The sequence below is a fragment of the Onychomys torridus genome, chromosome 7, assembly GCF_903995425.1.
Source record: "Onychomys torridus chromosome 7, mOncTor1.1, whole genome shotgun sequence".
Taxonomy (NCBI): domain Eukaryota; kingdom Metazoa; phylum Chordata; class Mammalia; order Rodentia; family Cricetidae; genus Onychomys; species Onychomys torridus.
This window is the reverse complement of record NC_050449.1, coordinates 88,047,313-88,071,841: the sequence shown is the minus strand read 5'-3', so window position 1 is coordinate 88,071,841 and position 24,529 is coordinate 88,047,313. Positions and strand designations below refer to the sequence as shown.

Here is a 24,529-nt window from a genome sequence, read left to right as displayed (position 1 = left end):
TTTTTTTTTTTTTTTTTTTTTTTTTTTTTTGGTTTTTCGAGACAGGGTTTCTTGGTGTAGCTTTGCACCTTTCCTCGAACTCACTCTGTAGCCCAGGTTGGCCTCGAACTCAAAGAGATCCGCCTGGCTCTGCCTCCTGAGTGCTGGGATTAAAGGCATGTGCCACCACCACCCAGCTGAGTATCACTTTTGAAATAAATAATAAAAATTTTGTTATGGAATTTTAGAATAAAAAAATTAATCTTGCAGATTGCCTCTTAAACTGTATTGTCACTGGGAATTGATTCTAGGACCTTGTACACACTGAGTGTACACTCTGTTACTGAGGTACACTCTCAATCCTGGAAATAAGTTTTGAAAGCCAGTAGTAACACTTGAGACTAATAAGAGTTATAGGTTTGTTCCTCAACTTGTAAGAACATTTAGAGACATTAAAAAATGTATTTAAGTGTTTCCTATATTGATAGTATTTATGAGTATGAATAAATATTAACTATTATACAGAATGTTTTAATGTTCTTAAAGTTTTAAAAAATATTACTTTGTATATGGGTGTTTTGCCTACATGTATATCTGTGGACCATGTTTGTGCCTGGTCCCATAGAGACCAGAAAAAGACATTGATCCCTTGGGACTTGTGAGCGGCTATGTGGGTGCTTAGAATTGAACCCAAGTCCTCTGTAAGAGTAGCCAGTGCTCTTTAACCACTGAGCTGCCCCCACCCCACCCCCCAAATTTAAGTGAAAAACTTGGTTTGACTTGAATAGCCACTTGTTAGTGAGCGGGCAGAGTGGTGTGTCGTCTAGAGTGCAGCTCTTTTGGTAGGCACTTGTGTAGACTGGGTATAAGTCAACAGTTATGTTGAAGTTCTTTCTCTTGCACGATCTTGAGTATAATGCTGAGATACAACATTTCAAACAAGAAATCTCCAGAGTTTGGGGGAGTATGCTGTGTAGCACGAGAGTCAGTCTACAGAACAAGGCAGACCTGTCAGAAGTATCTCAAAGTAAGGAAATGATACGCTTGCATGGAGATTGGGAGCTATCCAGAGCTTAGTGGAATTTGATTGATTGCTTTAACAGTGAGCAGAGCTTTGAAGGTTGTATTTTGGGGTATTAGAAAGAACTGGGGAAGATGAAGACAGAAAAGGAATGGGAAATGAATTAATTGTTGAATGACTAGTCCAGGTAGTGTTCAGTGCACTTCCATGGGGAGAATAAAGACTGGACAGATAGTGATTGGGCTAAATTGTGGAGAGGTTTGAATGTAGGGAATAAAATAAGCTGGAAAGCCCTTTAGGAGAGTTGTTCCAAAATATAGATTAGAAAGAATTTGAAGGTTGGAGGGCCAGAGGTTAGAGGTTATTGAATTGCTGGCTTTACTTCAGATATCTTCATATCCTTTCCTAGAAGCTTTTCCTGGCAATCTTCCTTTCCCTGCCAGGTTAAGATTTGCCTGGCCAGATGTGCTCTTGTGGTATAACCATATTGTTTCAACTGTCTTTTTTTCTTTAAATTAGTGTCTAGGCCAGGGAAAGGTTCACAGGTAAAGGTGCTTGCTGTCAAGCCTGACCACCTGAGTGCAATCCCTGGAGACTCAGGTGGTAGAAGGAGAGAACTGACTTCTACACATTGTTATTTGCCCTTCATAAGACAGACAGACAGACAGACAGACACACACACCCACACACACCCCGTGCACATAAAGTAAAAGTCTTATGAACCTCAGTTTGCATTTCTTTGTTAATCAGAAGTTTAAAATTCTGATCAGAATGCTGGGTAGCTAAGCAGCATATCATTGGTAAAAGGTTTGCAGTAAGTATTGACGTCTTACCTTAGTTGAAATCAGCTGATTCATCTTCTCAGGTCCTGCTGTTACAGTTCTATTTACAAGTTCATCACATTGTAGCTGACTTTTGAACTGGTTACCTTTGATTTTGAGATTGTTTACCAACTTGTTGAACAGTTATTTAAGTGATATCTTTTTTAAAATTGTTTTTTACATTTTTGTTATTATTTTACTTATTGTGGATGGACAGCTTGTGGGAGCGTTCTTTCTCACCAGGTGGATCGCAGGAATTGAACTCAAGTCAATCAGGCTTGGCAAGCACCTTTACCTGCTGTCTGAGTGGCCCTAAGTGATAGTCTTGATTAGATTACAAATGTCTGGCGTCTGAAGAGACTTAACTTTGGGGAAACAGAGTAGTATCTGGTGGTTTTTATTTTGAAATCCTAGAAATGAAAACAAAAAGATAAATACTAGAAAAGGCCATTTGGTTATGACGACACACAGATTAAGGAGATGCTCTCTTAACCTGCTGTCTTGCAAGTTGCTGCTTTAATGTAAACTTCACTTGCAAAGAGTTCTCTTTGGGATTTTGAGCTGTTGAATAAAGTTGTATTACATATATAAATAATTTTGGATAATTTTAATATGGTTTTAATATTGAATTTTCCTGTCCAGGAATGAGTCTTTAAAAAGTGATTTGGGGGTTGGGATTTAGCTGAGTGGTAGAGCACTTGCCTAGCAAGCGCAGGTCCTCAGCTCTGGCAAAAAAAAAAAAAAAAAAAAAAAAAAAAAGTGATTTGGATGAATGGATTTTTTTTTCATACAGTTTGTGTTTTTTCTTCTAAAAAAATCTTTAAAGTTAGTTCTGAGTATTTTCTGTTTTTTGTTACTGTTACATTATTTTTGTTTCCTAGTGGGTTAGTACTAGTGTATTGCAAAGTAGTTTTCCTTTAGCCTCTTGACTGAATTCATCTTTTGTAAAAGTAGGTATTTGTTGTTATGGATTTTCTAAGTTCCAGATGACTACAGATATCAAGATGTGTTTTACAAGGTAGCTACCCCCACACCCCACATCATCTTTACTTTTAAGAAAGGCTAGCAGGGAGAAGAACATTTACAGTGGGAGGGCACTTTAAAGATGAGGACAAACCATACATAGAAAGATGAAGGTGGCAGGGACCGTGGTGCCTGCTGCCTCTTACTAATTTTTCTGAAGGCTTGGCTCACTGGGTTTCAGAGAAGTAAATGTTGTAGATGAGGTAAGTAAAACAATACTCAGCACCTTGTGTACTCTGAAATGTGTCACTTAAGAAAAAAGTAATGTGAAATTTTAACAGTTGACATTTCCCCAAAATGGCAGTATTTAAAGACAGTTCTTTTCTATGCCAGAAGTTAGCCTGTGGCATGCTTCTTTAGAAATAGCTAGCCAGTTTGCTGACTTGCTCTTTCTCTGAGACAGGGTCTCACTATGTAGCTTTGACTGTCCCAGAGCTTGCTATGTAGACCAGACTGGCCTCAAACTCAGAGGTCCTCCTGCCTCTGCCTCCTTGAGTACTGGGACTAAGGATGCACTACAGAAACAGCTCTCTTACAGCCTGTTGAGCATGGAGATTTGATAAGATTTTCCTTCCTTGAACTAGTTCTGCAGTGAATTTTGAGCCTTCTCCTTAGCAACGAAGGTTAAGATATGTGTTTTCTTGCTGTTAGAACCCATTATTTATGTTTGCTGTGAGTGACTAGAAAAACCGGAGATTTCTGTGTTGGAAGAAGTGTTGCTCTGGCAGTGTTAATGCTGGGACTTGGGAAGAAGCCTTCGTTGTATACATGTTTTGTTAGGAATAGTGTTAGGTTTGCAGCTTGTACTATGAAAAGGTAGTTACAGTTCAGAGTTTTCACTTGCATTTATGTCATATTTGGAAATATGCAGTTAATTTTAAAGAATTTACCTAACACATTTACTGTGGATCACAGTTTTTTTGTTTTGTTTTGTTTGTTTTTGTTTTTGGTGAGCCAGAGAATGCCATTGCATTGTTCATTTTCATTAGCTGAAAAACAGTTGCTGAAAGCTAGGGAAGATTAAACCTCTGCAGCATAAGAAACAATGTAGAAAGAATTTCTGATCCTTTAAATACTGCTTTTGTTATTTTGATACTTGTAGAGCCGATCATCTGATGTACATTCATCTGGATCTTCAGATGCCCATGTAAGTATAAAAGATACCTTTTTCTTTTTTCCTTAAAAATAGTTTCTCTTTATATGTCTGTGCATGAATTACATGGTAAATGAATACAGTTATATTATGTGAACATTTAATTGTGTCTGGCTTTGTGTTTTGTTTATATAAACTTCCTCAAATTGTATATAAACTCCCTCAAATTGCACTAGAAACTTGACATGTATATTTTATTTTTTATTGTGCTCATAAACTTCTGTGTACACGAATCTGTTTATATATTGATTACATTTACATACACCCCTTTCTTGCTGCACATTGTACCTTGTCTATTGAAATTCCTGAAAATAAGCTGGCATAGAGAGTGCTGATCAGTTCTTTCCTCATGATATAATGTTCCACTATAGAAATTTAGATGTATTTGTTTTCTTAGTGGTTATAAACCTTTTTCATTTAAAGCTTTTTGGCATTTTGAATATTGCAATGAATATTGTTTTCCTATGTTATAGCAGTATTCAAAATATGGTGTGCAGACTCCTCCTACAAACTGTTGTGAACCTTTTAGGGGTATATGAACTCAGCTATTTTCAATAGGGGCTTGGGAGATGGCTCAGTAGGTAAAATGCTCGACACAGCACCTATGTGAAAGCTGGGCATGGTGGTTCATGTTTCATTTACTCTTTGTCCTGGGGAGACAGACAGGCAAATGGATCCCTGGAGCACTCTGGTGGCTAGCCAGCTTCTGTTCAGGTTCAGTGAAAGACCTTGCCTCAAATAATAATGTGGCAAGTGACTAGGGAAGATACTTGACAACAACCTCTGGCTTTCAGACTCCTGTGCAAACAAGTGCACATGTGCTCTCCTCCCATGCTTCATGTAGGCCACAATAAAAACCCTTTTGTAACAATGCCAAGGCATTATTTGCCTTTCTCATTGTGTTGACATTTTCCCTGATAGTACAGAAGCTGGTAGGCAAAAATATTGGCACATTAGCATGAATCAATGAAGTGACTCCAAAATAAACTGTTTCATTCATTCCCATCATCTACAGTAAAATATGCTAGTTTAAGGATATTTTAGTGGATGAGCAGGGTGGATACTGCCTGTAGCCCCAGCATTTGGGAGGATAAAGCAGGAAGGAAGATTGTGGGATCATGAAATTGAAGCTGACCCACTATTTTAACAGACCTTGACTCAAAAAAAAAAAAAAAAAAATGAGTATTGTTAAAACAAAAAAAAGTAAAGTTGTAAAATTGTTAAGACTCAACTCATGTATAAGTCTTTGGTTTTCATAGCCTGTGTGATGAAACAAGTACATCTAAGGTCTGCTACTTACTAGAGTGTGTTTGTAGTAGTTCATAACTGCTTTATGAACTAATAAACTCTTTATCTGTCTTGGGTATTTGACAAATTATTTTCTCTTTTCTTTTTTTGAGCTGAATATCGAACCCAGGGCCTTGTGCTTGCTAGGCAAGCGCTCTACCACTGAGCTAAATCCCCAACCCTGACAGATTATTTTCTTGAAAGAGAAGGAAAGAGTAACAAATGTTTTTAGTGTAATATTTGAGCTTTCAAGGGAATTACTTATGAACTTGGTGTTGTTAATAATGTGTTTTTTTAGATAACCTAGTGAAATCTCAATATGTAGACACTTTGGATTAATTCTAGTTTTTAGTACTATGGATGTCATTTTTGAAACCATTTTTAAAACTTTATCTGAAGATGGATGCATCTGGACCCTCAGAGAGTGATATGCCAAGTCGAACACGACCTAAAAGCCCAAGGAAACACAATTATAGGAATGAAAGTGCCCGTGAAAGCCTTTGTGACTCTCCTCATCAGAATCTCTCAAGAGTGAGTATTGCTAAAGATGACAAAGGATGGCTAACGGTCTACTCTGTCCTTGATTGAGTATGGTGGTTTTGTACTTGTTTCATTTTCAATTATTTGAAATTAACATTTTTTATTAGCAATAAACTCCATTTATTTAAAGAAGCATTTGTAACTTATATTAGACATTTTATTGAAGGTGTTTAATTTTATTTGAAACTTAAACATTTGAATGTAAAGTGATTATTGTCATGTTTATTGAGTTACTAGACATATTCAGGCAATTAAGACAGTCCTTGGATCTGGTGAAATTGTTCGGTAGGTAAAGGTGCTGGCTGTGCAAGCCTAGAAACAAGTTGGATCCCTAGAACCCATGTATAGGTGGATGGAGAGAAATGACTTCACAGAGGAGTTCTCTGACCTCCACAGACATGCCTTGGTGTACACACTGCCAACCCACAACATGAACACAAACACGTATATTCTCACAAACAAGCAGGACTAGATATTAGTCACTTGGGTAAGTGGAGTCCTGGGACAATTAGGAACGCAGAAAGAGGTTCTTTTCTCTGTGTGTGTACGTGTGTGTACGTGTGTGTGTGTGTGTGCGCGCGCGCGCAGGTGCAAGTGCAAGTAGAGGCCAGTGGTCAACATTGGGCATCTTTCTCAGTCACTCCACGTTGTTTATTGTGAACCAAGGTCCCTCACTTAATCTAGAGCTCCTCTTCCATTCTGCAAGCCTGGCCAGCCTCAGACCCACAGTGCTGGGGTCACAGACATATACCTCACTACCGCTGGCTTTTTGCATAGGTACTAGGGATCCATACACAGGTTCTGAGTTACTTAACCTGCCTTCGAGAAATGGGTTCTTTACTACAAAGCTTCACTGGGTCTTTTAGTGTTTAAAAATCTATTTAAAATCATTTTTCTTGAGGTAGGTATAAAAGTTAGTGGTAGCATACTTGTCTAACATGTATGAGGCCCTCCATTCACTCCCTAGCACTAGTTTTAAAAAGTGTACAACTTAAATAATTTTTCTAGTGAAAAAAGTTCAGAAAATATTAAGTCATCAGCCAGCATTAAACACTGATCTTTCTTTCTTTCTTTCTTTCTCTCTCTCTCTCTCTCTCTCTCTCTCTCTTCCTTTCCTTTCCTGTTCCCTCCCTCCCTCCCTACCTTCTTCCTTCCTTCCCCCCCTCTCCCTTTCTCTCTCTTTCTTTCTCTCTTTCTTTCTCTCTTTCTTTCTTTCTTTCTTTCTTTCTTTCCTTTCTTTCATTTCCTTCCTTCCTTCCTTCCTTCCTTCCTTCCTTCCTTCCTTCCTTCCTTCCTTCCTTCCTTCCTTATCTCACTGGGCAGTGGTGGCACACGACTTTAATCCCAGCACTCAGGAGGCAGAGGAAGGTAGATCTCTGAGTTTTAGGCTATCCTGGGCTACAAGAGCGAGTTCCAGGACAGTTTCTAAAGCTACACAGAGAAACCCTGTCTCGAAAAAAACAAAAACAACAACAACAAAAAAAACCCAAAACCCAACCCAAAAACTACTAACTTACATAAATGATTATATTGTTTCTTTGAGAAACACTTAGTAATTTTTTTGGTCATTTTCTCTTCTGGATATCTAAATCTAGCGATGAGGATACTAATAAAATTTGAGCATGTAAATTTTGTTTGTTTGTTTCTTTCTTTCTTCCTCCCTCCTCTTCTTCTTCTCCTCCCCCCCCCCCCCCCCCAATCCCCGTTTTGTTTTTTGAGACAGGGTGTCTTTGTGTAGCCCTGAGAGTCCTGGAACTTGCTCTGCAGACCAGGCTGGCCTGAAACTCAGATCTGCCTGCCTCTGACTCCTGAATTCTGGGATTAAAAACATGTGCCAACTATTCCAGTCACAAATTTTGTTTGTTTATTTGTTTCTTTTCTTTTTTTTTTTTTTTTTTTGTGGAGCTGAGGATCAAACCCAGGGCCTTGTGCTTGCTAGGCAAGCACTCTACCACTGAGCTAAATCCCCAACCCCAAATTTTGTTTCGTAAAATTGTGTTTTTTCTTGAATTTCTATGTAATTTTCATTTGTTTAAACTTTGAAGCTAACTCCAATGACAGTGAATGATAGTAAGACATTTTTCTTTCTTTTTTGAGGAAAAGGTGATTTTGAATTTGTTTTTAAAAAATTGATTTTTGAGGTTGGAGAGATGGCTCAGTGTATAAGAGCACTTGCTGTTTTTTTGCTCAGGGCCCAGGTTTAGTTCCCAGTCACCCCACAGGTGACTCACAATTATCTGTAACTCCAGTTCCAGGGGAATCTGATCTCATTGTGCACCACAGGCATATATGCAAGCAAAATATAAAATAAGTAAACATCTGAGAGAGAGAGAGAGAGAGAGAGAGAGAGAGAGAGAGATTGCTTAATTGATTGCCTTTTGTATTTTTAACTGCTTTTCTTTCCCAGAGGTTTTTAATATAACTTCAAAGTAGGTGGCCTCAATGTTTCTCTTCCATAAAGTAATTTATTTCTTTGTTAACTTCTCATTTTAGTAAGGAAGAGAAAAACTTCAGATTTCAGGGTTTTATGTTGTATTTAATTAACAATCCTACCTTTTAAGTTTATGAATCAAATGAGTAACATGAAACAACTGAAAACCTATGGACTATTAAGATCAAATTTCAGAAGGAAACTACTTCTAAATTGTACATATGATAGCTTCATTAAAATACTGTTTCCTTGGACCAGCTAAGTGGCTCAGGTTGTAAGGGCACTTGCTACCAAACCTGACCCACCCAAGTTTGCTCCTTGGGACCTACGTTGTGGACAAAGAGAACCAGCTCTCTTAAGTTGTGCCTTGGCCTTCACACATTTGCTTTGGTACATGTGCTCTGTCCTTCACATGCAAACACACAAAATAAATAAAATAATGTACTAAATTCTTTAAAAATGTTTTCTCTTAAAAGATTGAGAATTTCATATGTGTATAATCCACTATTTATCCATTCTTCCCTTTTCAACTCCTCTTATATCCCCCCTCCCAACTTTATGCACTTTTTCTTAATTTTTAAAAATTTAGTTAAAATAAAATTACATAATTTCCCCCTTCCTGTTCCTCCCTCTGACTCCTCAAATTCATGTCCTCTTTTTCTTTGGTTATTATTTACACACACACACACACACACACACACACACACACACACACCCTGCTGATGGTTTTAGGGCTGACCTCTTGGTATTGTAGGCCTCATCCCTGGGGAAGACTAATTCTCCCTCTCAGCAGTCTTAGTGGCCTCTTTTCTGTCTAGAGGTAGGCCACTGGAGATTTCCTTCTTCCACTTAAGATGTCTGCTGGTGGTGGTGTTATTCAGGTCTGTTTATGCAGCCACATTGTCAGGGTGTGGCTTCATTTTCATTTTTAGGTGACACAATCTCAAAGTAGACTTGCTGGACTCTGGCTCTTAAGTCTCTCCAGCTATGTTTTCGAGCTATTCCTTGGGTTTGCACCTCACAGTCAGTTGTTCCTATATTTTGAACAGTTGTAGTTTTCTGTAGTGGTCTCCGACTGCTACAAAGAGAAGCTTCTTTGAGGGCTGAGAGCTACATTTTTCAGGCAGATGCAGCTCCCAACCCCACTCCACATCTGGAGCTAGGCCTGTGGGTGTGGAGATGGCAGTGGGCAAAGGAAAGGATGGAGGACGGAAGGAGGACTTCTACTTTGTATTTTTTAAACCAACTGGGTCTACTTAGTGTTGCCAGATACAGTGTTCTTATGTAAGTTGAGTATCTGAACTGCTTGGCATGAGAAGGATTTTGGATTTTGGATTTTTTTTTTTAAAGATTTTGATTTTTGGAATATTTTCATATACCCGAGGGCATGGGACTCAAGTCTACCATAATATTCTTCTGTTTTGTATATGTCTTTTTTTATCTATCTATCTATCTATCTATCTATCTATCTATCTATCTATCTATCTAGAGACAGTTTCTCTGTGTAGCTTTGAAGCCTGTCTTGGAACTAGCTCTGTAGACCAGGCTGGCCTCGAACTCAGAGATCCACCTGCCTCTGCCTCCTGAGTACTGGGATTAAAGGTGTGCACCACCACTACCCGGCATGTTTTGTATATATCTTATACATACAACCCAAAGGCAATTTGTTACAGGGTGTTTTGCATCTGGATTTTGACTGCAACCTGTTCTTTGAGATCAGTTGTGGAACTTTCTACTTGTGGTATGGAGTGTTTCAGATTTTGGATTTTCAGATTGGGGATGATCATTTGTGTGTTCAAAAATTATTGATAAAGTTTTATAAATGCTGAAAGCTGAAGCTTGCAGTAGATGGTACATTCCCAGCCAAGAAAATGAAATGTTAATATCAATATTTTTGATAAGTGTACTTAATCACGTTATAAAAGGATGTGATATGGTTTGTAATACCTGAAATGGAAATACAGATGGCTTCCTGAGAGTGGAAATGTATGCCCCTCCCACCTGATGATCTGTTTGCTGTCATTGCTACTTTTGCCTGTCAGTGTCTATATTTTCCCTCCTCTAGGCTTTTGTTTTTGTTCTAAGCCTTGGTCTTGTGGAATATTAGTTTAAGATGTGTTACATTACTTTGTGCTGTGGAATATTGGTTTAATGATACAAAGATTGCATTCTGTTATGTTACATTTGTTTAACACTAAAGGTTACTTTGCCTGCCTAAAACACCTGATTGGTCCAAAAAAGAGCTGAATGATCAATAGCTAGGCAGAAGAAAGAAATGGGCAGGGCTGGTGGACAGAGAGAATAGGAGGAGAGATCTAGGGAAGAAAGTCAGGATTGAGAGAAGGAGAAGAAGAGCCAGCCATGGAATAAGACGGAAATAACGATATAAGGAAAAAGAAAGGTTAAAGGGTTGGGGATTTAGCTCAGTGGTAGATCAAGGCCCTGGGTTTGATTCTCAGCTCAAAAAAAAAAAAAAAAAAAAAAAAAGAAAGGTTAAAAAGCCCATAGGGCCGGGCGGTGTTGGTACACGCCTTTAATCCCAGCACTCGGGAGGCAGAGCCAGGCGGATCTCTGTGAGTTCGAGGCCAGCCTGGTCTACAAAGCAAGTTCCAGGAAAGGCACAAAGCTACACAGAGAAACCCTGTCTCAAAAAACCAAAAGAACAAACAAACAAACAAAAAGCCCATAGGAAAAACGTAGTTAAAAAGAAATGGGGATAATTTAAGTTAGAAAAGCTGGCTAGAAACAAGCCAAGCTAAGGCTGGGCATTCATAAGTAAGAATAAGTCTCTGTGTATTTATTTGGAAGCTGGTGGTGGGCCCAAGTTTAAATATTTCCTCAATGAATGAGTATTTACATAAGAACCAGCCTGAGGTAGGCATCTGCTTGAGGTAACCCCAGCTTTTCTTTGCATTGGTACTTTTAAAACAGTAACTCTTCTAAAGACTTGGTTATCAGTTAAAGTATGTTAGAATTCAGAGGTAACATTAAAATATGTATGTAAAGACAAAATAATCTTTGTTTCTTTTCACAGCCTCTTCTAGAAAATAAGCTTAAAGCATTCAGTATTGGAAAAATGAGCACAGCAAAGCGAACTCTAAGTAAAAAAGAACAAGAGGAACTGAAGAAAAAGGTAATGATTGAAGTGTATTTTAGGTTATACTTGGAAATGAGTGTGCAAGGAGCACTAGAAGCCATGTTTCCTGAAGAACGGTTTGCTGCTTAGATGTTTGCCGCCCCACATGAGTCAGGTCTTTAACATAAAGGATGTTTAGATGAGTTCAGCCTCTCTGCCTGTCCTCTGATTTATAGCTCTTTGTGATGACGTTATTTTTTGTCCAAGTGTGAGTGTGTGCTGGTAAACTGTATTGTACCCATTTCCCTTAGATGGATGATAACCTGCTATAGAGTGAGAGTACTTTCCTCCATTTATCTTGTTTACCCAAATGTTATATCTTTGTCGTTACTTGTAGGATAGAAAAAGTCTACATTTTTATAACTTTGTGTTCATTTAAAATCCTATTGAGGGATTTGTGGTTTTACTCTTTGGACATTATATATAAATGCTTTTTATGAATAGGTGCATTTTATTTTATTTTTTCTTATTTGCCTTTTGGGACATATTCCTGAAAGGGGAGATTGTTGGAGTGAATGGTATATTAATAAAAGTGATGACCCCACCCTCATACACTTTCGGGTAGTGAATCTTACTGAAGGACTCTTTGCCAGTCTGTAGTGTGAAAAATAATACCTCAGTGTAGTTTTGAATTTGCAATTCTTTCAGTGGGAATACAGTTGAGTAGCCCCTTCCCCGTTTTATTTTTCTTCTGAATTTATTCTTTTTTTGGAGCTGAGGACCGAACCCAGGGCTAGGCAAGCACTCTACCCCTGAGCTAAATCCCCAACCCAAATTTATTCTTATTAAACTATTGTTATAATCAATTGTGAAGTCTTTTCCCATGATTTCTTGTTTATAATCAAGTTTTTTTCCTTCCTTTTCCATTTTTGGCTTATAGAAGAATTTCCCTGTGTTTTCTTCTAGGATTTGCATTCTTAAGAGAATCCCAATGAATCCCTAGGATTGTTTCCATTTTTAAGAAAATTTAATCTTCATGCAGTTTTTCTTGGCATTTTATCTCTTTTCAAATAGTTTTTATGCCAGTTTTATTTGTGGGAAAGTCTGTATCTCTCTCTGACACTAGACACTCCTTTTATTGATATACTTACCCCTCTATTGAGTAACACTTTTCTCCTTGTTATTAGATGTATTTCTTTGCTAATTTGTTCCATTTTTCTGTTTGATTTGGGTTTTTGAGGCAGTCTCATTAGTAACTCAGGCTGGTCTGGAACTCTCCCTTCCTGCCTTCTCCTATGAAGTGATAGGCATGTACCACCATTCTCAGCTTGATATTCTTATTCATATATATTTTGGGGACATTTGATGATGTATAGTTGAGAATGTCAGTTCTTCTAGTTTCTTCTTTAATGCCATGTTAGAAATAGGTACTGTGGCTTTGCTTGTATTGTATCTTTGGTTATTTGAGAAAAAATTTTACGTTTGATGAATTAAGTCATTGTGCTTTGGAGAACTTCTCAGATAGTAATAGGCTAATATGTTTTCATACAGTCATTTGTCTTACAACTTGACTCATGAATTGTCTTTAAATACATTTACTTGTTTACCTGTATGTGGTAAGTTGTTTTCTGCTTCTCTAAATTTCTAGTAAAGGAGCAAAGCCTTTTTGTTTTAATTATTTAGCATATAATTATTGGTAATATCTAATGGCTACAAGTAGTAGTAAATATTAGAATTATTTGGGAAGGAAGAGTCTTTGTGTATATAATTTCTTTTCTTTGTTCTTTTTTATGTGTATGGGTGTTTTGCCTGCCTGTGTGTGTTTGTGCTCTTTATGTGCCCAGTCCCAGAGAGGTCAGAAGAGGGAGTTGATCCCTGTGGACTGGAGATACAGATGGTTGTGAGCTGCCATGTAGTTGATGGGACCTGGATCCTCAGGAACAAGTGCTCTTAGTTGCTGAGCTGTCTCTCTACATAAGTGTGTCTTTAATCCCAGCATTTGGTAGGCGGAAGCAGGCAGATCTCTGTTTAAGACTAGTCTGGTCTACATGGTGAATTCAAGTCTGCCTGGGCTACATAGTGAAATCCCTCAAAAGCCAAAAACTAGTCAAGCCATACCCCAACAGCAGTTCTTATGTCACTAATACTTCGTTATGTGTTTAGGAGGATGAAAAGGCAGCTGCTGAAATTTATGAGGAATTTCTTGCTGCTTTTGAAGGAAGTGATGGTAATAAAGTGAAAACATTTGTTCGAGGCGGGGTTGTTAATGCAGCTAAAGGTAAGAGCAGAGATCTGGATTTGAACAAATCTTGGATGATGCAGCAATATAGTTATGGAAGACTTGACTTTGAGTTTCACGTTTCTTTTCTATTAGCACCCTCTAGTGCTTAGATTAAGTAGCAAACTAAATGACCAAATATGAAATAATGAAGGAATTAATAATAAAAAAACAAAAAACTTAGTACCAAGTTTAAAAAAAAAAAGCACATTATGTTGCAGAAATTTTAATGTTTCATAGTTTTGCTATAATGTTATTAAATTGTGACTTTTCTGGGTAGAGTGATAATAATGTAAATTTAATTTCATATTCAAATCTTAATACTAAAAGCTTCTTAATTTTCTTCTTAAATAAAAATAACAAAAACCAAAATTATATGAAGTTAGTTTTACAATTTAGTATTTTAAATTTCAGATGAACATGAAACAGATGAAAAAAGAGGTAAAATTTATAAGCCATCTTCAAGATTTGCAGATCAAAAAAATCCTCCAAATCAGTCATCTAATGAAAGGCCGCCATCTCTTCTTGTGATTGAAACGAAAAAACCTGTAAGTAATTATTAAGTAATTGAGCATTTATTTTAGAAGCTGGTATTGTTACTGGTACTTTGAGTGCATCCCCTGAAAGAAACTTTTTATGGTTTATAAGTCTTGGAGAAGGTGTTGGGTTTTGATGTTGTCTGACTCAGTAATTCATGTAGATGAGCGGTGGTAGATTAGGTTAGGACATGGCAGTAATACTCGTTGAACATTTGTTATTGTAAGTCAGAAGTAGGACAGTACTGTTCTTTTCAACAGTTCTGAAACTAAGATCCTAAAATTATTAGCAATATGTACATGTTCCTTAGGACGGTTTTAGAACTTCTTAGGGGTTACTGTCAGCTGATGTTATCTGTCTTTTAATTTCTCATCATAGAGTTGTTTTTTTTTTAAGCTGAGGATTGAACCCAGGGCTTTGTCCTTGCTAGGCAAGCACTCTACCACTGAGCTAAATCCCCAACCCTCATTATAGAGTTTTTGTTCACTGGAAATAGGAGTTTCGTAAGGGACAGTCGGTTGATGAATGTGGGATCAGGCCACTTGGAGCCACATTTGGTTAATTAAATATGATTACATTAAATAGTGAGATGGATTTTTCTTGTGTGGCTGTTAAGATAGCTCTGAAAGCAATTAAAATATAACAGCTTTATTGCTATGTAATTCACACACCTTAAAATTTGCTTTTCAAAGTCTATATAATTAGGTGGACTCCTAGTATATTCACAGTTATTAAAAAATTGCCATTTTGCAATTCCAGAAGATTTTTGTCACTGTCAAGGAAACCATAAATTTTGTTTAATCTTCTTTGTTTCAACTATAACTTGTCATATTCTTCATAGCCACTGAAGAAAGGGGAGAAAGAAAAGAAAAAAAGCAATTTGGAACTTTTCAAAGAGGAACTAAAACAGTAAGTTTTATAGGGGGAATTCTCCATCATAGCATCGTGGACTGATAATTATATCAGATGTGTTGATATGTATACTAGTTATCAGCTGGCTTACAAGTGAGCTTGCTGTAGCTACAATAGATGGTAGTATGTGCTTGAAAGTCAACTAGCATGTAGTCAATGTCCATTGCTGCTTGTCATGTGTAGATTTGATTCAGTTGGTTTATTTCCTATCTGGAATCCTATTTATTCACTGGGGTAGAGGTCACCAAATCTATTAAGAGCAAAAATGTAAGCAGTAGTTTCATGTTGAATTTTCTTTTCACCCCCAAAGAGGCATTATTTTCAGTGTGGACTTGTAGCGATAGGCTTGTTCCTGTCTTGTAACTTGAGGAGCTCACTAACCTTGGTTATAATTACTGGTAATGCAAGTACATTATTGAAGACGTTACTTCAATAAGCTCTGTTACTAAATATGAATTTGGCTTACTCTAAGTCTGCTAAATGTTTTCAACAGAATTCAGGAAGAGCGTGATGAGAGACATAAAACCAAAGGCAGGTTAAGTCGATTTGAGCCTCCTCAGTCAGATTCTGATGGTCAGCGACGTTCTAGTAAGTGACGTTGATTTTCATGTATGTATTTATGATTTATCATCCTAAAACTAAGAGTTGTTCTCTTTTTTTCCTTTTCAGTGGATGTGCCTTCAAGAAGAAATCGATCATCTGGTGGTAATACAGTTTTTTGCTCTTTTAATTAATAGAAACTGTTTCAGCTTTGTATTTCACAGAGTGTAATTTTTTTTTCTCCTGGTTTTAGTTCTTGATGACTATGCACCTGGCTCACATGATGTAGGAGATCCAAGTACCACTAACTTATACCTTGGAAACATTAATCCACAGGTAATCTCAGTAAAATAGAATGAGTGTTGACTTAACGGTCATTTTTCTTGTTGGACAGTTAGAAAAGTAAAATTTAGATTCTGAAGTTGATGAATCTGATGGAATTGTTTTGTAAACTTAGGACTTACTGGTTAGATACAAATTGTTTCCTGTCCATTCTTCTTTTAGTGACGGGATTGTGCTCTTGGAGGCACCTCTGCCAGAGGTGTAGCTCGCTTTCTTAGAGCTCCTTTTCCTTCCTCCTTGCGCTTTCCCTGCTGAACTGTTTTCCTGCTGAACTGTTTTCCTGTTTTAGCTGGGGCTCCTCCCCACCTCCCCCATTGTCACACATGTCACCACACTGGCTTCAGTGTTTCAGTTCCTTTGCTTTAGTTTCATTACTTCTGACTGTGGTGTGCATGTACAGTTTTCTGACTTTTTTGATCGCCTTGGTAGATGAGTACTAGAGAGGAAAAGCGGTAGGAGTCTGTGGTTTTCTTTGCCTACACTCCCCACTCTTGCCTGAAATGCTGTTCAGTTTTATAGCTAAACCACTGCTGTCAAACAGATTCTTAGATCCTGAGATCTTCAAACAGGAAGAGAATTCAGATACACCTTTGGTTCCAGTAGCTCTAAGACTCTAAACCCTAGCTGCTCATTTAAATTAAATAGAAGGCTTCTAATATGAAAATATTGCAAATGCCCCAGTGTTGAATTCCTAACGTTTAGATGTAATACTGTAGCATTAATATGTTGCTTTTTACTTTGTGAAAATGATTTTGCTTTCTGGGCTGCATAGACTTCTTTGTGTGGGGGCACTTCCTGTGTGAATAACTAAACACTCCCATCTTTTAATAGATGAATGAAGAAATGCTGTGTCAAGAATTTGGAAGATTTGGACCATTAGCTAGTGTAAAAATTATGTGGCCTAGAACTGATGAAGAACGAGCAAGAGAAAGAAATTGTGGCTTTGTGGCTTTTATGAATAGAAGAGATGCTGAAAGAGCTTTAAAAAACTTAAATGGTAAAGTTCTTATGGTCCATTTATAGAACTTATATCTTTCTTTGGTGTAGAAGATTATTCATAAAAACTGTACTGAGACTTTAGATCGAATTTGAAAGGCTGTAAAGGAAATTTAATTCAAGTAACCAGAAATACTTTTTTCTCTGGAGGTTTGTCAAAGTAATCTTTCTCTTTTCTTTTTTCTTTTGTAGGAAAAATGATTATGTCTTTTGAAATGAAGTTAGGTTGGGGTAAAGCTGTACCTATTCCTCCACATCCAATATACATTCCGCCTTCTATGATGGAACACACACTCCCCCCACCTCCATCCGGACTGCCTTTTAATGCGCAGCCTAGAGAGCGGTTAAAAAACCCCAATGCTCCCATGTTACCACCACCTAAAAACAAGGAGGATTTTGAGAAGGTAATTTAAACAATGTACATAGGGCTGCATCTAATATGTAAATACTAAATCTGTGGTAGTATTTCTTTTCAACAATTTTATAGAAATATGTGTGTTACTCTGGCAACTCATAAAGAAATAAAGAAATAAAATGTTCCCTGCCTTAGCCCATGGAAACCCTATATTGAATTAATTTAGGTCATATTTTTATTTGTGGCTACCATTCCCTTTTGACCCCTCGGTAAGCTCCCCTCCCCCCTTGTTCAGTGTTGTATTCAGGTTTGCTTGAATTCAGTGTTTGAATTTACTTTGTTCTAAGAACATGATAGTTTTTACTTGGTTAAGAGACTTTTCAATTAGAAAGACCACCTAAATAGTTAAATTGTTTGGATGGCAGCAAACTAACTTAGCTTTCAAGGTCTTGAGGTGTACTAGACTATATCACAGCATATATGGTATTTCAAAAATAGTTAACTAATGTAGTAAAGGCAAAGGGTGAGTATTTTTCTTTATTAAACATAAAACCAACTTAATTTCAAGTTTAAGAATTTGTTGGTTCTGTTACGAGTTAATTACACTTGAAGTTGCAGGGCTGTTTTTAAAGGCTTGGGAACAAAGTAGCAAACTGTATGCTCAGAGGCAAACAGTTAATTACTTCACGAATTAAAATCTTTATCTGATAATTCTCAGTGTAGTACCTATTTCAGTGCATTGATGTGCATTCTAGCAGGAATGTTCTGATTCTTTGCATTTGGTGAACATTAATTGTTCACTGTGAACACATCCATTTGCATTTATGTAATTTCATAGTGTATAATTACTTCCAATGCAGTGATTGCCTGCAGAACTTGTGATTAGATGTGTAGTGTTTTCAATGCATTATGTATATTTTTGCTTGTTACTTGTTAACAATACTCACATATTCTATGTTTATTATCTGATGTGACTTCATATACAGACTCTGTCGCAAGCCATAGTCAAAGTGGTTATCCCAACAGAAAGGTACATGTTTTTCTTTATTATTACTGATCTAAATATAGACAATATCCCCTTCTGAATTGAAAAGAAATGGTGTTGAGGAAAAGGTAATATCTTGACTGAGCAATGGCTCCTTCCCAGTGCTTTTGGGGGATGTGTAAAAATTAATAAGTTATTACACTTTGGAATTTTATGTTATCTTTTCTTTTGTTTTTATTATCATTTTAGAGAGTTTTTGATAGCTTTAGAAATTAGAACGTTTAAGTAGATTAATGTAGAGTTGTTGGTCTGGTATATGAAACTATTGTGAAGGGAAAATAGGTGTTTTAAATAAAACATGTCTTAAATTTTAGATAATATTACAACTTGAACAAATCTATTGCTTTTCTTTTGGTTTCTGTATTGTCTACATTTAATATACAGCCTTGGTTTTAGATGTTACTGGCGGTGCAGTTGTATTTTTTTTCCCATAATTGATTTTGAGAAGAAATTTCAATTGTTTTTGTGGACATAAGACATAATAGGAAATTTTAGTCATGATAACAAAGATGTTTGGATCTTTCTATTTTTCTTTCTTCCCCTTTTTTTCTTTTTAAATACATTGCTAATGAAGAACAAACAAGGTATGCTCTTGCTCAGTCAAGCTCAGCCTTTTCCCAAACACAGGAACACAACACTGGTTGAATAATAAATGAACACAAAAGAATTCCAAATTCTCTTTGACATTGGCCTTGGTGAGCAACACCAGCTGAACTGTCTGCGGCAGCGGGGGACCAGGAAAACATCATGGGATGGATTGGGAAAGTATACAGTTTTTGACCAGACATTGGTACGATCGACTCCAATAAATGTGGTTTTATTATAACTGAGAGACTTTTTTTTTTTTTGTTGTGGTTGCCCAGAATAAGATAATTACTGTTTAAAAATAAAATAATGCACTTTAAAATATAACATTTTTGTACTACACTGTTTTGTTTTGATAGAAGTCATTTTTTAAATGAGAAAATTATATAATCCTTAATGGAAGAATGTGATTGCAATGCTTTACTCTTGATTTCAAGACAGCAGCAACTAATTGTCAGATTTTGATTTTAAATAATCATATGAAACATTTTAACCTTTAAACTTGTAATTTTTTATAGATAGATTTTTATCAGTACAAGCCTGTTTAAAACTATAGTGGGTTATTTTTCCACTGTTAAAATGTTCACTGGGAAAGTATTTTTTGTAGCATTAAAAAAACATCCAGTAATTTTATGTGTGACTCAGCTTATTTCTAAACAAAATTTTGTGTATATATTTTGCTGAAAAATCTTGACTTGCCATTAGAATGAATCCTTTGGTATGATAAACCATTTTTCATGTTCCTTAAATGACTGAAGTCAAGTTGTTTTTGACTATATTGATAAAAGTCTCTGGGTCTATAACATTTGGCTACCTGGTAAATGGTCATGTGTTATGATTTGCACATGAAACTTCCCTGAGCTTTAATTTGCCTTGTATCAGTGGGGATTTTAGAGTTGACAAATAACTGCATGGCCCTTTCTAAACAGTGCCACAATCTATGAGGGTGCTGAGTTCCTGCTCACTAGGGAGCAGTACTGCATGTCTGCACAGCAGTTAATCTATTTGTGAAGGAGAATAATTTTTAAGTTAAAATTAAGTGATTTTTTAAAAAACAGTTTGAAGTTGAATTAATAGTTCTAAAGGATAATTTCCCCCTTGTAAAGATTTAAACCTTCATGTAATTTTTTGATCTTTAGAATTATTTTTACTATGTAGGAATACTAGTGTCCATTTGAGTGGGCTTGTTTGAAAACTGTAGAAAATATAGTTAGTATAAGAGATTATTTCATGATCAGGTATTTTGAAGCAGAATATTATAGACCTCCCTCCAAAAAATCTGTCTTGTATAACTATATTTATATTCTAGCAGTTACATGGACTTAATGGAGCCAAGAATGCTCAGGATGTAATTTATGTGTGTCTTCTACCACAGTCAATGTCCTCTTGCTTTTCCCAGTTGTAACTTGCTGACTTTGTACTCTTTGGGACTGGTGGAGGTGAGGTCAAAGAGCAGCTTAGGAATAAGTAAGCTGAGTCATTTCTGCCTGGCACATTAGTCAATATCTGAAATTAGTTGGGAATCTTTTATTAAAGATTTTATTTTCTGATTTAAAAAATTAAATTCTTTCTATGAGTGCAACCAATAAAGTAAATAGTAGCTCATATCTTTTTGGCTCAAACATTGGTAGATGATAAGCATTACAGAGAGTGGACACCTCACCATGTCCCCTGTTTTGTAAAGTGAGGACTTCATTTACTCATGGCTTTACAATATAATTTTTTCATTGGTTGGTAGTATGCAGGCAGGATTACACGCTAGGAATTCTAAACTAATTTTGAAGTACTTCAAAGGGATGTTGCCTCATTAAAGGTCAGATTTAATAAAAACTACATCTGGTATGTGTGTACTAGAACACAGTAATTTGGATGGGTCTTTTATTAAATCAGGCCTTAAATAGTTTTACATTTTTGTAAATTAAAGTTATGGTCATAACATTTCAATATCATGAAAGTATCTGTATTAGGACTAATTTCTTTAAAAAAGACATAGTGTATACATTTTTAGATGGCTGTAACATGCAAATTGCAAGTTGCTGATAATCCAGTTAGTTGTGATTTATAATTTAATTTTTTTGCATTTTGGAAATAATGTTAAGTGGCATTTAGAAAATTCAGTCTATTACCGTCAGGCTGTTTTGTGGCTTCCCACACTCCTTCACCTCTCCTTCCTCCTGTTCCTCTACCCTCACTGGCCCTTTCCCTCTTAACGCACAAGGCCTTTAATGTGTGCTCCAGGTTACTCTTTTGATAGGAAATTCTGTTAGTCAGCAGAATGTTTTTTTTTTTTTTAACTGCACCATTATAGTAACTTAGGTCAAGTGTAGTTTTATATAGGGGTGTGTCTGAATCCATTTTCTTTAACTGTGTTGTTGTTGTAGGAATTTGCTCGCCCTGATACACCGAATGATAGAATTTGTTGTGCGTGAAGGGCCAATGTTTGAAGCTATGATTATGAACAGAGAAATCAACAATCCTATGTTCAGGTGTGCTTCTTTTATTATGTAATAAATCTATAACAAAATTTAGCATTAACTATTTTCAAGTGGCGTTAAATACATTCACATTATTTTATAGCATACCATTTATGAATTCATTTCCAGACATCTTTTCACCTTCCAGAACTGAAACTCTATACTTATTAAAGAGTAACTCTCATCTCTCCTCATAGCCCCTTGCAAACACCATTTGTATTTCTGTGAATTTGACTACTTTACATATTTTTCTAAGTGTAGAATCATATAATGTTTGTCTTTTGGGACTGACTTGACTTCGATACTTTCTTTTGGAGGCAGATGAGGCATAGAGTGAGATGATCTCATTCTGTAGCGTAGACTGGCCCTGTGCTTGCCTTACTTTAGTACTGAGATTTTCAGGCAAAATCCATCATCCATCCCCAGCTCCTTGTAAAGTCTGTGTCTATATTCTATACTTTACTTATCTTCAAATAGGTATTTGAAAGCCTTTTAACTCTCTTTCTCTTTTGATATTAAAAATATTTTCAAGAGTAGGCTAGTGAGACAGCTCATTGGGTTAAGGTCTCTTGCTGCCAAGCCGACAACCTGAGTTCAGAATCCAGAACCCATGTGGTGGAAAGAGAGAGCAGATTCCCAAAAGTTGTCCTTTGACTGCTATTTGTTCTGTGGTGTGCATGAGCACATGCACACATGCAAACAGATAAATAGTATATAGATGTATTTTTCCAAGAATTTTTTCTAAAAATAGGAAGATTTAGCTCTTAGAATTGTCTAGGAGGAAAATAACTTCCATTATGCTTTCCAGTGAAAGTCATAAGCAAGCTAGAATTGAGCAAAGTAGTTTGAAAGGAAATTGTTTATCATCTGAATTGCTTTATCTAAGACATTGATTTAATACTCTATTAAATAGGGTAAAAGCTTTTCAAATTACCTGTTGAGAAAATCTCTCTAGTATTCTAGTTTATCTTCTGACCAGTGCTATATAATGCCAATTATGGCCTGGTGGTGCACACCTTTAATCCTTGCACTTGGGAGGCAGAGGCAGGTGGATTTCTGTGAGTTGTGGCTGCATAGAGAGATCCTGTCTCAAAACCAAACAAAAAATTTAAAATTATAAAAACAGTCGGGTTGGGGATTTAGCTCAGTGGTAGAGGCCCTGGGTTCGATCCTCAGCTCAAAAAAAAAAAAAAAAAAAGATAAAAACAGTCATTCTGAGTGTTCATATTAGTTTTTAAGGCAGTCTGGGGCACGGGAAGGGTGAATATTATGGAAAATGAAAGGACTCCTTCCCTTCCCCCATGCCACAGGGTCTTTTCTTTTGGTCTTCTTTAGAAGAAGACAAATAATATTTCTCATTTGTTTTATTTAATTGATAGTAGTGTTCTCTCTCTCTCTCTCTCTCTCTCTCTCTCTCTCTCTCTAATTGAATAGGCTACAAGTAGCTGGTTTCATGTAGACACTAAAGCAGATAGCTCTCTTCTAAAGACTATGGTGTTTATTGTTTTTGTTTGTCTTGTTTAGGTTCTTATTTGAAAACCAGACACCAGCCCATGTCTACTACAGGTGGAAGCTTTATTCTATTCTGCAGGCAAGTAGGATCAGTTACTTTGTTGACTTTAACTCTGAGGTTAGAGCTTTCTAATAACTTTTTGGGTATTATTAGGGAGATTCTCCAACTAAATGGCGGACAGAAGATTTTCGTATGTTCAAAAATGGATCTTTTTGGAGGCCACCACCATTAAATCCATACCTTCATGGGATGTCAGAAGAGCAAGAGGCGGAGGCCTTTGTGGAGGAGCCTAGTAAAAAGGGAGCACTGAAGGAAGAGTAAGAGCTTTTCTGTTGTATGTTCAGGAAAGTTGCCTTAATGCTTGCTGCCTTTAGTCGTCTGCTGTAATTCTTTCAAGCCGTCCGATAAAGTGGTATTTTCACTTGCCAGTGTTTAGCATGTTTTATTTCATATTTTATGATTTTAGGCATCTTGGATAAATATAATGGCAAATAACAAGAGTGTATCCTGTTGAATTTGACCACTTTCTGATGAAATTAGTGGTCATCTCTTAAACATAGTTGAGCTCTTTCTTTCTAGCATTGCAATACTTAAGGTTCTTGGAGAAATTACCTAGAGATTAGTAGAATTTTTTCCAGAGTGCAAGATAAAAGAAGAAAAATTACCGTGTAGTGGGGTCAGTTAAAGCCTTTCTGTAGTTTTATATAGAACTATAGAACTACTACTGTAGTGTGTAGTAGTTCTGAACTGGCAGCTAGGAAAACATTAATATTAGTGCATACTGGAGGGATGGCTCACCTAATAAAAGCACCTGCTGCTCTTGCTGAGGACTTGGATTCAGATCCCAGCACCTACATAGTGGCCCACAACCATCTCTATCTCCAGTTCTAGGGCTCCCATGTCCTCTTCTGGCCTCTGCATGCACCAGATATGCATGTTGTATACATGGAAGAAAAACATTCAAACACATAAGATAAAATTTAATCTTACAAAAAGAGTTAGTGCTCACTCAGAACTGGTATAATGAGTTAGCTCCATTTTAAAAAGCAGACATTAAATGAGTGTTTAGAAGTTCTTTATACCTTGTGGAAAACGTTGGCTAAAAGATTGTAGCATGTAATGCTACATCCTTCACAGCACACTGTGGAAAGCTTAATACCCATTGCATCAGTGCTTTGCTGGTGAGGTTGTTTTTGCTAGTGGGGTCCTTTGGTTGTTGAGTGTATTTGTTCCTTTAGGTTGATGTTCATTACATTAGCTCGAGATCCAGTCCTTAGTCTAAATCTAGCTATCTTCTGGTTTTGGAAATGAAGGTTAAAGTTCTTATTACATTTACTTATTATATTTGTATATGTGTGTGTGGTATGCATGTGGAGGCTGGGGGACAGTTTGCAGGACTCTCTTCTTTCACCTCTGGGTCCTAGGGATGAAACAGGTTATCAGGCTTTGAGGCAAGTGTTTTTACCTGCTTTGCCATCTTGCTTTCCAACTAAATAAAGTTTTATTGAAAAACAATGGTGCTCATTGCTTTGCATATATGTAAGGCTTCCTTGGAATAATAGCAGTAGAGGAACTGTTACAGAGACTGTGTGATCTGCAGGACCTAAAATATTTGTTTTCC

At 36.7% G+C, this 24,529-nt stretch overlaps 1 protein-coding gene across 2 annotated transcripts in view; it reads left to right on the top strand.

Annotated features, from left to right (window-relative positions):
* The window catches only part of LOC118586772 (U2 snRNP associated SURP domain containing), a 55,662-nt gene that overhangs the window by 5,115 nt on the left and 26,018 nt on the right, over positions 1 to 24,529 (top strand). Inside the window, exons 2-16 of one of the 2 annotated variants that reach the window (XM_036192015.1) lie at positions 3,947 to 3,991; positions 5,684 to 5,815; positions 11,290 to 11,388; positions 13,495 to 13,609; positions 14,024 to 14,157; positions 14,988 to 15,055; positions 15,552 to 15,646; positions 15,728 to 15,763; positions 15,852 to 15,934; positions 16,772 to 16,937; positions 17,129 to 17,340; positions 18,278 to 18,321; positions 21,303 to 21,407; positions 22,920 to 22,986; positions 23,062 to 23,225. In XM_036192015.1, coding sequence (XP_036047908.1) covers positions 3,947 to 3,991; positions 5,684 to 5,815; positions 11,290 to 11,388; positions 13,495 to 13,609; positions 14,024 to 14,157; positions 14,988 to 15,055; positions 15,552 to 15,646; positions 15,728 to 15,763; positions 15,852 to 15,934; positions 16,772 to 16,937; positions 17,129 to 17,340; positions 18,278 to 18,321; positions 21,303 to 21,407; positions 22,920 to 22,986; positions 23,062 to 23,225 — 1,565 coding nt within the window. The remainder of the gene's footprint in view (positions 1 to 3,946; positions 3,992 to 5,683; positions 5,816 to 11,289; positions 11,389 to 13,494; positions 13,610 to 14,023; positions 14,158 to 14,987; positions 15,056 to 15,551; positions 15,647 to 15,727; positions 15,764 to 15,851; positions 15,935 to 16,771; positions 16,938 to 17,128; positions 17,341 to 18,277; positions 18,322 to 21,302; positions 21,408 to 22,919; positions 22,987 to 23,061; positions 23,226 to 24,529) is intronic. The other variant, XM_036192014.1, reaches the window with a different exon arrangement.